Source organism: Malania oleifera, chromosome 7, assembly GCF_029873635.1.
Source record: "Malania oleifera isolate guangnan ecotype guangnan chromosome 7, ASM2987363v1, whole genome shotgun sequence".
NCBI lineage: Eukaryota > Viridiplantae > Streptophyta > Magnoliopsida > Santalales > Ximeniaceae > Malania > Malania oleifera.
Genome location: NC_080423.1, coordinates 88300361 through 88313615, shown reverse-complemented (window position 1 = coordinate 88313615; position 13255 = coordinate 88300361). Strand labels below are relative to the sequence as shown.

Below are 13255 nucleotides of genomic sequence, written 5' to 3'. Positions count from 1 at the left end.
AGGCCTATCATGTAGAACAATAACTCTAAAATTTAAAGGATCACTTTCGATTTGAATGAGTACCCTGAACTAATGTTGGGTTTTTTTTTAAAAGTACAATCAACTTTAGAGAATAGGACTTTGACTCTAAAATTGAACGACAATGAAGCCTAGCCTTTAGTGACTTCTGAAACTATAGGGACTGCATTGAGGATGTCTAAAGGAGATTAAAAGGGCTTGACTCTTTTTCTTGAAAACCACGGGTACTCAGGGTCTCAATTTTAAAACTCTGGGTCCTTTAGATCTCAAAGCTAAGTCTTGCTTTGCTAGGTTTGCTTGAGGTGACCTAGTTAAAATTGGGGTGTCTACAAATGTAATCTTGAATATAAAACTTTAATTAGTGATTTTGCATCTCAAACAACTTAGAAAAATTAATTTTAAATAAAAATAAAATTAAAAAAAATATTAAGAGCTCCTAATTAAATCATTCGCGTAGGGCCTCATATTGTGAAGAGCCAACCCTGACTAAGTGTTTGCTTCTTAAGTTTTATTCATCATAGAGTGATTACAGGGATGGTTGTTGATTCGTTTGTGTGTGATTGTGTGTTTCCGTTGCATGTCCGAGATGAAAAACAACATATTTAATAGGAATAGATTTTAAAGACTATTATTAGAGAATTAATTAAAAATTTTAAAAGAAAATATTAATAAATTTTGTTATTGAGGGGAAGGTTGATGAATTAATCAATAAGGGAAAGTTTGACAAAATGGCAAATAAAAAAGATTTTCCCACTATTTCAAAAGTTGGGGCCCCCAATTTTTTTTAATGTTAACATTATTTATAATATCATTTCTTCTCATACATTGACTTTCTCACTATCTCAAAAGTAAATGAAGTTGTATTTTAAAAAATAAAGTAAATGTAAGTTAATTCTTTCTTTTTCAAGTCTCAATATAATCTTGAATATAAAACTTTAATTTGTGATTTTGTATCTCAAAAAGTTAGAAAAAATAATTTTAAATAAAAATAAAAATTAAACAAAATATTAAGGGCCACTAATTAAATCATTCGCCTAGGGCCCCATATTGTGAAGTGTCAGCCCCAACTGAGTGTTTGCTTCTTGAGTTCTATTCATCATCGAGTGATTGCATGGGTGGTTATTGATTCGTTCGTGCGTAATTGTGTGCTTTCACTATGTATTCAGGACGAAAAAAGACATATTTAATTCGAATAGATTTTAAAGACTATTATTAGAGAATTAATTATAAATTTTAAAAGAAAATATTAATAAATTTTGTTATTGAGGGGAAGGTTGATGGATTTATCAATAAGGGAAAGTTTGACAAAATCGCAAATAAGAAAAAATACACAAATTGAGAGATTGTATCTGCTAAGATAGAGGAAAATTAAGAGAGGAAGAGGAATTTTAAAGATGAACTGAGATAGGAAAATAAGAAATGGGCAAAGCAAAATGGTGAGTGAGGGAAAATGCGACCACGGAATGAGATATTTTGGGAAGCAGTCCACTATAGCAAGCATGAATTGTGCAAACTTTCTTCGTCTTAGTCTGCCCACATACGAGAGAGAGAGAGAGAGAGAGAGAGAGAGAGAGAGAGAGAGAGAGAGAGAGAGAGAGAACATAACTAATAATAATTCAGCTCTTAAACAACCAACCAATCATAAAATATGTATGTAATTTTAAAATTCGCTCTTAAGACATTAATAGTTTACACAATAAAAAAAAATGTATTTTTAATGTGATGGTATTCAAGACTCTTTGGTATTTAGATAATTCATCAAGATATCAAACAAGTCTTTCTATCCTTTTCCACTTGAGGATCACCATTTAATCTCAATTTAAAAAATCGTTATCTAGTGAACCACCTTAAAAAGGAAAAAAGTGTTATTACCAAAAGTAAATAAAATGTATTTTTTTATTTACAAATTAATAACTAGAGATAGATAATAATTATTAGGTCAAGCCTCCCTTGAGGTTTGTCAAAACTGATACAAACTTCTTCCGAAATTTCAAAAATTTCAAATGCCTATCAAGAGATTTTAAAATTTGTAGGGACTTCTTTCGAAATTTGTCAAAAAGACACAAATCTTGAGTTTTTTTTTCTCATTTTAATTTTATTATTTAATAAAATATTAAATAATACTTTGTTTTGGAAAAAAAAATTCTTATTTTAAGGCTTATGTAATCTCGTAGTATGGTCTTGTGAAATTTAAACGGCAAAGGGAATTCGTGTGCTGACGCGTGGCGGCCAAATCTCACAGGATGGTGCTATGAGATTTACTTAAATCTCGCAGTATGGTCTTGCAAGATTTGTATGGGCATTTGCATATAAAAGTTTTTAGTGTGGATCTTATTAATGAGTATTAATTCTAACTACTTCTTGCAAATTGCACGCGGAAAGCAACGGTGCCTTCCTAGTTTATCTCTCCCCAAAAATTTCTCCTAAACTAAATCCATGGTCAATTTCTAAAAATAAATAAATAAATAAATAAACAAATAAAGAATTTATTTGTTTATTTATTTATTTATGAATTTTTTATCTGTTAACATATTTTATTCCGTTTCATTTCACAGAAAAATCCTCTCTCTCTCTCCTCGACTCTCTCTCTCTCTAGAAGTTTGGTTGACTTTGCATATATGGCATATTATCATTTATTAGAATTAATTAACTTTACATACTCAATACATTGAACAAAGTGTTAACTTTGCATACTCAATACATTGAACAAATCATGCAGTGTTACATTACTTGTATTATTTCTTGTTTTTTTTCTTTATGATAAATAGGTTTTTTCTTGAATTAAATACATTTACATGGATTCTTACATCATCATCATCATCATCATCATCATCATCATCATCATTATTATTATTATTATTATTATTATTATTATTACTATTAATTTTTATAAAATAATTTTTAATTTTACATTTCACTTTTAGGCTAAATTAGTAAGTTGTGGAAGTCAAAATTAGAGGATCAATAATTTAAACGGGCAACTATACAATTTTATAACAATTTAAACTCATTTCTTATACTTTCAAGGAATTGATTTCAACTCTAAATTAAAAAAAAAAAAACTGCAAAGAACATTTTTTACCAAGTTGCATGCATTTATGGTTTTTCACAAGCTCAATTCGATCCTTTGTTTGAGCCACCCTTGTGTTTTTTGTTAAAATATTGATATTTAGAACATTTTCTCAAGTATAACTTAAGGAGGATATTAAAAATGATTTCGATTTTAGAGGAGTGAAATGAAATTAAAATATTTGAAGTACTATTTCAAATCATATTTTTTAATACTATTTGATTTAAAGACAAAATTGAGTATTTTATAATTAATTCTTTAATTTATTTTGTTTTGCAAATATTAATTAAAAATATAATTTAGAAAGACTCGTCTTACTTGAACTATCTTTGACTAATGTTGTTGACCTTATAGGCCATGCCCGATTTTGATTATGACAAATACATATTGTATCTAATGGGTGTTTGGGATTTTGTGCAGGAACTAAAATTATTAAGATCGAGATGGGCACAAAACAAGTAAAGCTTGAAAACCAATTATTGTTTTCAATTGTAATATATTCAGCTGTGTAATTGGTCTATAATAGTAAATAGGGATTGGTTTGTAATAAGCTCACACACATCACTTGCATGATATAATACGTAAGCTCAAAACCAAACACAACCTTAGAAAAACCTTAGGTTTTACCCTTTGGTCGACCGACACCAGACTTTTTCGGTGTCTTTAATTGGACATAAATGACTTTAAGACACTCACCATTGCACCTATGTATGTTAGGCACTTGATTAGAGTTTTTGTGTTTCAAGACAGGATTGAAATGCACACATTGTGCACTTTCGGTCCACTGACCTTGGCAGTTCATTCTGCCCAGTCGACCAAAACAGGTCTGGGTCAACAGTTGACCAAGGTCTTGGTCGGCCGAACCAATGTAGTTCAAAACCCTTGGTCGACTGAAACCTTATGAGGTCAACAAATTGACTTTCTGGTCGACCGAGCCAAAAATGAATACCAACTACCTAGTCGACTAAGGGTCCTCGGGAGAAATCTCAACGGTCTGGTCGACCGAACTATTCAGTTCAAAATGGTCTAGTCGACCGAATCTCAGTAAAATGGAAAATCACCCACTTACGGTCGACCGAGTCTCAGTTCAAAAGTGTCCTGGTCGACCGAATCATATGAACTCTGGTCGACCGAAATGGTTCTGGTCGACCGGACCTCTCGAATTGCCCAGATTTTTATCGCGGTTAAACATTTTTAAACAGGGTTAATTAGGGTTAAAATGATCTTAAACAATATTAATAATACCTTACATATCCTAATGGCTATAATTCTTCCAAAGTTTATATATAACCCATCATTTGCTAAGATTAGCAAGAGATTAGCAGAATTGATTAGGGTGAAATTCTCTGAAAATCCCAAAACACATAATACTCATCTTTGAGCCTCCAACACTTATTCTTACCAGATCTTACTTCTAAAATATCTTTATAAGTGTGTTTAAGTGTGGTTGTGCATATACGTTCGCTCTCATTGCTCTAGTTGTTTGATATAATTTCCTTGAGAGTTAAACCTAAGTATTCTCAGGGGACCTTGTTAATAAGTCTCACCTAGGAAGACTTGTATTAAACTTATGAGTATTGCATATCCATTGCAATAACTTAAGAAGTTCGTATTTGTTTGTGGATTGTAAAATCTCTTCGAAACATTTTCAAATATCTTGTGGCATTTATTTTGATATAACTTTGAGAAGATATTTGTTTATGTGATAGTGATCTTTGTTACAATATTCATTCACTCATATATTATTTGCTGAATACAAAAATTCCACATCTTTTGCAAATCAAGCATATACATCATTTGATATTTACATGCTTGAAACATCCTACTGATTGAAATATTTGAGACTTGACATCTTTGTGTGAACTTATTGGCTTAATATCTTGTGATACAAATATTGCTTGATTGATACTCTCACGCACTCATTACACTAATAGTAAATATATATATATATATATATATATATATATATATATATATATATCTGAGATTTGAGATATTGGACCACATTGAGCTTACATATTAAATCATATTGTGGTGTATGTAATTGCGCGTATTTGGGTACATATCTGCTTTACACGAAGCACAATCACTATACCGATATAATTTGATTTAGCAAAATTGTTGTATTCTAGGCACGGGCCTGAAGAGGGATACTAGCCCTGGAATAGTCCCGGATTGGCTTAGACCTGGTTAGGAAAGTTAGGTGTGTCATCCTGTTAAAGCGTGTAGGTTGAGGTCAGCCCGGCTAATTGATCTGGTTAAGGTTGATATCAGTTCTGTGCTAATTGACCTAATTGTAATCGGTGTCGCTCCATCCTTAAGTGAGCTATTAGTGGAATTCTCAGATTTGCAAGCCAGAGGCGGGGACATAGGCACAGTTAGCCAAACTCCGATAACATATCGTGTGTTTGTTTATATTTCTGCACTTTATATTTACTCCACGTGTATGTTATTATGTGAATGATACGCTTGATTTAAATTTCCGTATATTATATTTATCGGCGTATTTGGAATTGCACAGAAAGACCCTAGGTTGTAATATTCTGCTAACATCTAATTCAACTTAGGAGAAAAGTTTAAAATTTCAATTTACCCCCCTTCTTGGGAATATACCAATTCTAACAACTGTGACTTTTAATTTTTGAACTCAAATATTATTTTGCATATTAAAATGAATTATACTCTATAGTGAATCTAAACTCAAAGTAGAAAGACAATAGATTTTTAATTTTACCACTTTTTTGTAGGGATTTGTAAAGGTTATTCATATAAAAGATCAAAATGATAGATCAATTTATGGGAATTATAAAACTTAAATTTTTGCAAGAAAAATGTAAAAAAGAAAAAAAAGAAGAAGGAAAAAACAAGTAGTTAAAGTGTTGATTAAAAAAATATTTTTAGTATGTTTCACAATAAATAATATTTTACGTTCTAAAGTATTTATATTGGAAAATATTTTCAATTAATGTTTTGGGTTTAAGCTCTTTTTTTCACCTTTCAATTCGTGTAATGTAATCTCTAATATTGAAATCCTAAAAGTAAATAAATTGTTTGTGTTTAAGCATCGAAGTTATAGAGATTTTACTATTAGGATATTCTCTCAATCACATATATACTAATAAGAGTATTAATTACCATGTGGGTAAGAGGGTATGTCAATATATTATAGTTAGATTTTTAGCAATTTTGTATTGAAGATCTCATATTTTAAATTAGGGACAAATTATATGTAGTTAAAGCCGGAACATTGATAAAATTAAAAACCCATTTCATCCTTGCAAAAAAAAAAATCAAGGAAAAAGAAAAAAAGAAAAGAGGGGGCTCAAAATTTTATAAACTTCTAGAGAGAGAAAGAGGAAGGGAGAGAGAGGATTTTTTTTGAAAAATCAAATGAAATAAAATATGTTAAATAGATAAAAAAATTCATAAATGAACAAATAAATAAATATTTTATTTATTTATTCTTTTATTTATTTTTAGAAACTGTCCATAGATTTAGTTTGGAAGAAATTTTTGGAGAGAAATAAATTAGGAAGGCACTATTGCTTTCTACGTACACTAAAAACTTTTATAAGCAAATATTCATGCAAATCTCGCAGGATGGTCTTGCTAGATTTGCTTAAATCTCGTAGCATTCTGTGAGATTTGGCCATCATGCGTCAGCATACGAATTCCCCTTACCATTTAAATCTTGCAAGATAATCTTACGAGATTATGGAAGGTTTAAAATGAAAATTTTTGAAAAGTATGTGCTCTTATGAAAATTTAGTTTTATGATATTTTTAAAATTTTAGGTAAGGTATCTATTATTTTACCAAAGGAAGGTGATTGTCTCCGCATCTTATTTTAATTTTAAATATTTTAAAAAATTTAATGCACTTACAATGTCAAATCATTTATCCAATTAATCGGGACGCGTGGCATGTACAGAGGGAGCGCCCGTGCGGTCTGTACGCCCCCCAAAAGAGGAGAAGCCATCGGCGTGAATCCGTAATTTTGTGCATTTGTAGGGGTTTTATTAATGTGTAACAAACATTCACACGTCACAAGATCTCTCGCTTTTTGCTTCTCTCTCCTCTTCTCCCTCTCGCCTCGGTCTCGCATCTATATAAAGCTGTCCGCATTAGCCTCTTCCTGCTTCGTCATTTTCTCTCTCTCTAGACAATAGCGGGCCTGCATTTTCGGCATCTTTTCCCCGTTTCGCAGAGCCGATAGCATAGCAGAGACAAAACAGGGGAAGAGAGAATATAGAAAAACAGAGAGAGAAAGAGAGAGAGAGGATTCCAAGAATTGATCAAAGATGCAGAGATTCATGGTGAAGGGGGCGAAATCGGGAAGAGATTTGCGCCGCTGGCGCCGTTTCTTCTCCCAACTAGCGCAGAAAGAGCCCTCTTTCCATGAAAATGACGCCTCCATTCCTAAAATGCCCCCCTTCAACTACTCTCCTCCTCCCTACACCGGCCCCTCCGCCGCCGATGTCCTCAGCAAACGCAAGGACTATCTCAGCCCCTCCTTGTTCCACTTCTACGAAAAACCTGTGAGCCTTCATTTCTCCGTCGATTTCATTTTCATACCTCATCCAATTAACTTCAATGATTCGTTTCCTAATTACAGCACACATTCAGGATCTAAATCATTTAATGCTTTTATTACGTGTTTTAAAAGTTTTTCCTCGCCTCAATGGCTCCGGTGTTTGGTACTGATCATCGGATGTTTTCCTATGCGCAGTGGAGATTATTCAGTTTTTTAGTTGATTTATAGATTTTCGTTTTATAGATTGTCGGAATTGTTTATTTGTTTGAATGAATTGAACAGCTGAACGTGGTGGACGGTAAGATGCAGTACCTGTTCGACGAAAACGGGCGGCGATACTTGGACGCCTTCGGAGGAATCGCTACGGTGTGCTGCGGGCACTGCCATCCCGACGTGGTCGCGGCCACGGTGAACCAAATCAACCGCATCCAACACTCCACCGTCCTCTACCTCAACCATGCCATCGCCGATTTCGCCGAGGCTCTCGCGTCCAAGTTGCCCGGAGATCTCAAGGTCCCTCCGATCGGTCTCGGTCGAACAATCATTCGGTGCGCGATGAATCATTACGAAAGCCTGATGGACTGTCCTGTGCTTTTTTTTGGCAGGTGGTGTTTTTTACGAACTCCGGAACGGAGGCAAACGAGCTGGCGATAATGATGGCGAGACTGTACACGGGGAGCCACGACGTCGTTTCGCTCAGGAACGCGTACCATGGTAACGCAGCCGGGACGATGGGGGCCACCGCGCAGAGCATATGGAAATTTAATGTTGTTCAGGTACTCCCGCTTACATTTCCTTACGCTGCAACTTGGCTTTCTGCGGTAGGAACACTCCAAAAATTAGTGTGGAATCATGCTTAGTGACTAGTAATCAAAGCACCGTGATTGTGGACCGTATGATTTTGTTGGAATCTCGTATTTATCATTTTGTTGTAACAAAGTTTCTTGTGCTCGTATGTACCATAATATTGCCTTGCCCTTTCGATGATGAGAGTGAACTCCACTCATCCAGCATGTGAAATGCTCAAGGTTGTTTTGTTTGGCAGTGTAGTCACTGTAGTGTTTGATATAAACATACTTTATAAATATCGTATATGCATACGTAAATAAACATACTTTATAAATATTGTATATGCATACGTAATTTTACAGTATTTAAGAGGATTCACATTTTATAATGAATTTTACTAAACTTTTCATTAATTATGTCCAGCAAATCTCTCGAAAAAGACAAAGTGGACATTATTTGTTGTAAATTTCATTAAGTAAGTTCCACTTCGTGGGAAGATTGCTGGAATATAATTTTAAAAAATTATTATTTTCATTTTGTTATTTGTACAAATAATCCTCATTTCTTTTGGCATACCCGTATACTTTCTTTTTCATTCATTACTATTCATTATTAATTATTAAATGGATCTAAATTTTATTAAGTGAGATCTTAACTTAAAAATGTTTGATTTCGTCTGTATCAGATGATCGCAGTAAATAGAGCCAAAAAAAGGATAGATTATTGCAATTAATTTACAAATCTCTATCACATGGAAATTGAATATGGGCATCTAAATTTTAATGCATAAGTGATATCTTAATTAAAATTTTATTTAATAGGTATTGTGCTAAGATTTTGTTCACAGTTAATAATTCCATTAAATCAAGAAAAAAATATAGATATTGTAACTAATACACAAATCTCTATCACATGCAAGTTGTACATGGGCTTTTCTTTTTTGGTTCATTAAGGGCCTGTTTCCATTAAAGATTTTACTTGAAAAAAGAAAATGAAAAGAAAATAAGCTAGAAAAAAATTCATTTTTTATTATATTTTCTTTTTATATCAAATATCTTTTAAATTGAAAAATTGATCTAATATGATTAAAAAGTAAGAAAAATCAAATATTAAGGATGTGTAAAATAAAGATTCTTTTAATTGATTTGGTATTTTTTCTTCTTCTTATTTTCCTTTATAATAAAGCATGAAAAGGTAAAGTTCTTATTTTTATTTTCTTTTTCTCAATAATATTTAAGTCAAAATTGTACAAACTCTGAAGCCCCACCCCAAATGGCAAATACTAAATCCAATAAAAGAAAAAATAGTTTAAAGTCTAAATTAATATTTGGTAGCATAAATTTTGGATTTTTATCAGAGCCTGTGTGAATTTTAAAGAAAAAACTAATATATTTTTTTAATCTATATATATATTTTTTCTAAATTTACATAAATTTAAATTCTATGTTTAAATTCTATGCAAAAAATATTAGAAACACAGGGTAAGAACCAAAGTTAGAGAACAAATATATATGACTTGTAAATACGAAGCCCCAAATCAAATATAAAATTCCCATATATTACTACGTCTAACGCATAGAATGCATCATAATTCAAGACATGCTCTCAACATCTTCAATGCCAAATTCCCAAATATTTTCTCAGCGGGATGATGATTTTTCCATACCACAATTGCAGCATTATTACATGTTTTTTACGGTAGATTACAACATTGTAAGGTTTTAACATGTTAAACTATCATTTGAAATTTTGAATATTAAAAAAATAAAAATAAATAAATAAAAGCAAAATCAAACGCTGTGAAATAACTGTTTACCAGAAGGGGCATTTTGAGAATTGAAGTAGAACCATGTCAGCGCACAGGGCCTAATATAGAACAAGAAAGTAACTTTTTTTTTTTTTTGTCAATGACAATCAAGAACGTTTCCTGAATTTAAACATTTCCGGTGGAGAAAACTTACTCCATTTGGTTTTTCAGTCTTTCTTCCTTTTTCTACTCATCTTTTGGTTTGGCCAACAGAGTGGTGTCCATCATGCTTTGAATCCAGACCCATACAGAGGTGTCTTTGGCTCTGATGCAAAGAAGTATGCAAATGAACTCCAAGATCTCATTAACTTTGGAACCTCTGGCCAAGTTGCTGGTTTTATTTGTGAAGCCATACAGGTTAAGATTATCCAGTTTAAACTGTTCCTTCTCCCTCTTCATATCCCATTAATGTTTATTATGTGAAATTCAATGTATGGCAGGGAGTTGGGGGAATAATAGAATTAGCACCAGGTTACTTGCCTGCTGCATATGACATTATAAAGAAAGCAGGTGGCCTTTTTATTGCAGATGAGGTTCAGGCTGGGTTCGCTCGCACTGGGAGCCATTTCTGGGGGTTTGAGAACCAGGGTGTTGTGCCAGACATTGTGACCATGGCAAAGGTTAATTTTCTGCTGCTTTTCGTTAAAAGTATGCGGGCTGTAGAAATAATGAGAACAGTATGCCTCTGAATTGCAGCTTGCTGTGTGTGCGTGCGTAGTTTGGTATTGATACTTGATGGGTTCACTATGGTCTCAGTCCCTTAAATGCTCAAAACCTTCTATTGCAAATATAACAAATAGACAACTTTTATTGCATGTTTGGTACCTAGTAGTAGAATGGAATTGAATGTCACTTATCTTCATATGTTCTCCATTCTCTTTCCTTACCCAATTCCATTCCACAAATGAAGAGTGACCATAGTATGCCTAACTATGCTACCACATTAAGTTTTGATGGCGACTGGCAACCACCTCCACATTCGATCAGTTGTGCCAAGTCATTGCACAGATTGGCTTTTTCTGGTTTACAGCTAGCTAAGGTGCTATTTTGTCATGGTTCTATCTGAAGGTTGGTTGTTTTATCCTCTATCAATATTGCTTTGATTGATCAACACATTTGGACTAATTGAAAGGTGCCAATAGAAAACAAGAAGCAAAGATATAATCAAGGGAGAATTACTTTTAAGTTTTAAGGTCTCCAAGGATCATCTATTAGCTTCTAACAGCTAACTGTGTCTCCCACCTTGGTTGCTGTGTATGTTCACTTTAATGTGTTGAATTGCTTCCTCCTTGCCATTGCAGGGCATTGGAAATGGTATTCCAATTGGTGCTGTCGTTACTACTCCTCAGATTGCAGAAGTTTTGACTCGCCGCAGTTACTTCAACACTTTTGGAGGAAATCCATTATGTACTGCCACAGGGCTGGCTGTTCTGAGAGCAATAGAGAAAGAGAAGCTTCAGGAGAATGCATTTGTTGTGGGGTCTTATTTGAAAGAGCGCCTCACTTCCCTTAAGGATAAGCATGAAAGTAAGCAGTGTTTTTCTTTCCTGCACATTCTCTGTGCAAAGTCATGGAAATATCTGGATTCATTCAATTGGTGATAGATTTTCAATAGCACGTATTTATGTCATTGGACATGAAGGGCTGATGTTCTACTTTTTCTCCATGCATGCATGCATATTGTGGAACTTAGCTAGGATGCATGAATTTTCTCATGCACATTTTCTATTCCCTTTTCTCTTATCAATGGCCGTTTGATGGTTTCTGAACATAATGGTATGTGCAGTTATTGGAGATGTGAGGGGAAGAGGATTGATGCTTGGAGTTGAACTTGTGACTGATCGCCAACAGAAAACTCCTGCGAAGGCTGAAACAGCTCATGTAATGGACCAGATGAAAGGTAATCCTTCTCCTCTCCATGCAATTTTGGCTATTGTTTCAGTTTAGATGTGGCTTCTAAGGGGCTTATATATTGTTCTTGATGTAGAAATGGGAGTCTTGATTGGCAAAGGTGGATTTTATGGGAATGTGTTTAGAATCACACCTCCTCTCTGCTTCAAAAAGGAAGATGCAGGTAGGTTTTGCTTGTATGTAGACTATAATGGATCATCTCATTCGCAACATTATATTTTGGGGCAGATTGATGCTCTTCACCTTTCCTTCCGATTCTCACCATGGTATCCCTTAATGCGTATCTATTTTCTTCTATGGTTGCAGATTTCCTCGTGGATGTGATGGATTTCACAATGTCGAAGATGTAAAGCTTCTTACTTTTAATGGGGGGAGAAGTCTATTTAGAGAATTCCCAAATAAATCTATCTACTGCTGTAACTTTGTGTGTCTGCTGCAAGTGAAAATTAATATATATGTTTCCTGCTTCTGATGAATGAGTTGCAGCCATCATATGGAAGGAGGAATAAAAGAGCCAACAACTCGTTGTCTCTCCCATATCTTTCTGGACTCCTGGTTTTTGCTTGAATTACTTGTGCTGTCCACTAAATAATTGGCGTGAACTCTCTCTCTCTCTCTCTCTCTCTCCCTCATTACCTATTTGTCCTCTTTAAGTTATGTATACTTGATGTCAAAATGAAAGCATATTGTGATCGCTCAATTATAGTTGGTTTTTCTCTTTATGCCACATTGTGCTAGTAGATGATTGTATGACTATGAACACAGCATCCTGGAGCAGATTAACTGTGCAAAATATTAATTATTCTGTGGAATCCCATTCCTATATGATTGCCATAGCGTTCTTCACGTAAGAACTAGAATCTCAAATTGTAGGGTTTCAATTCCCATCATCTATAATCTGTAACCTATCATCTGTAAAATGACTCTTCAAGCTAATAATCTACAGAGAGTATTAGAAAAGAGCAAAATTGTATTTTCCATAAAATGCAGCCAAATTAAAACCCCATTATAAACCCGTTAAAATGGTGGTGTTGGTTTTCTTCTTTCCTGTCAATCTTCAAGGCTCCATGATCAAATATTTTGTTTTGAGGGAAGAAAATAAAAGGAAAATTAAAAAGGAAATCATT

At 33.7% G+C, this 13255-nt stretch overlaps 1 protein-coding gene across 2 annotated transcripts; it reads left to right on the top strand.

The window, feature by feature from the left end:
• Window positions 1-7221: 7221 nt before the first annotated feature.
• On the top strand, window positions 7222-12828 carry LOC131159499 (alanine--glyoxylate aminotransferase 2 homolog 2, mitochondrial-like). 2 transcript variants are annotated; one of them, XM_058114459.1, is made up of 9 exons: window positions 7222-7625; window positions 7904-8134; window positions 8227-8397; window positions 10431-10574; window positions 10658-10837; window positions 11519-11744; window positions 12004-12117; window positions 12205-12291; window positions 12435-12828. In XM_058114459.1, the coding sequence occupies exons 1-9, from the start codon at window positions 7389-7391 to the stop codon at window positions 12476-12478; spliced, it is 1434 nt and encodes a 477-aa protein (XP_057970442.1). In that variant the 5' UTR covers window positions 7222-7388; the 3' UTR covers window positions 12479-12828. The 2 variants fall into 2 exon arrangements, with proteins under 2 accessions (XP_057970442.1, XP_057970441.1); XM_058114458.1 differs by having other exon boundaries at window positions 12205-12828.
• Window positions 12829-13255: the final 427 nt, after the last annotated feature.

Bases quoted from the DNA above. Each gene is read 5' to 3' on its own strand.
- LOC131159499 (XM_058114458.1), top strand. From the start codon at position 7,389: ATGCAGAGATTCATGGTGAAGGGGGCGAAATCGGGAAGAGATTTGCGC. The intron at 10,575-10,657 runs GTTAAGATTATC...AATGTATGGCAG, and splicing joins TTATTTGTGAAGCCATACAG to GGAGTTGGGGGAATAATAGA. The intron at 12,118-12,204 runs GTAATCCTTCTC...TTCTTGATGTAG, and splicing joins TGTAATGGACCAGATGAAAG to AAATGGGAGTCTTGATTGGC.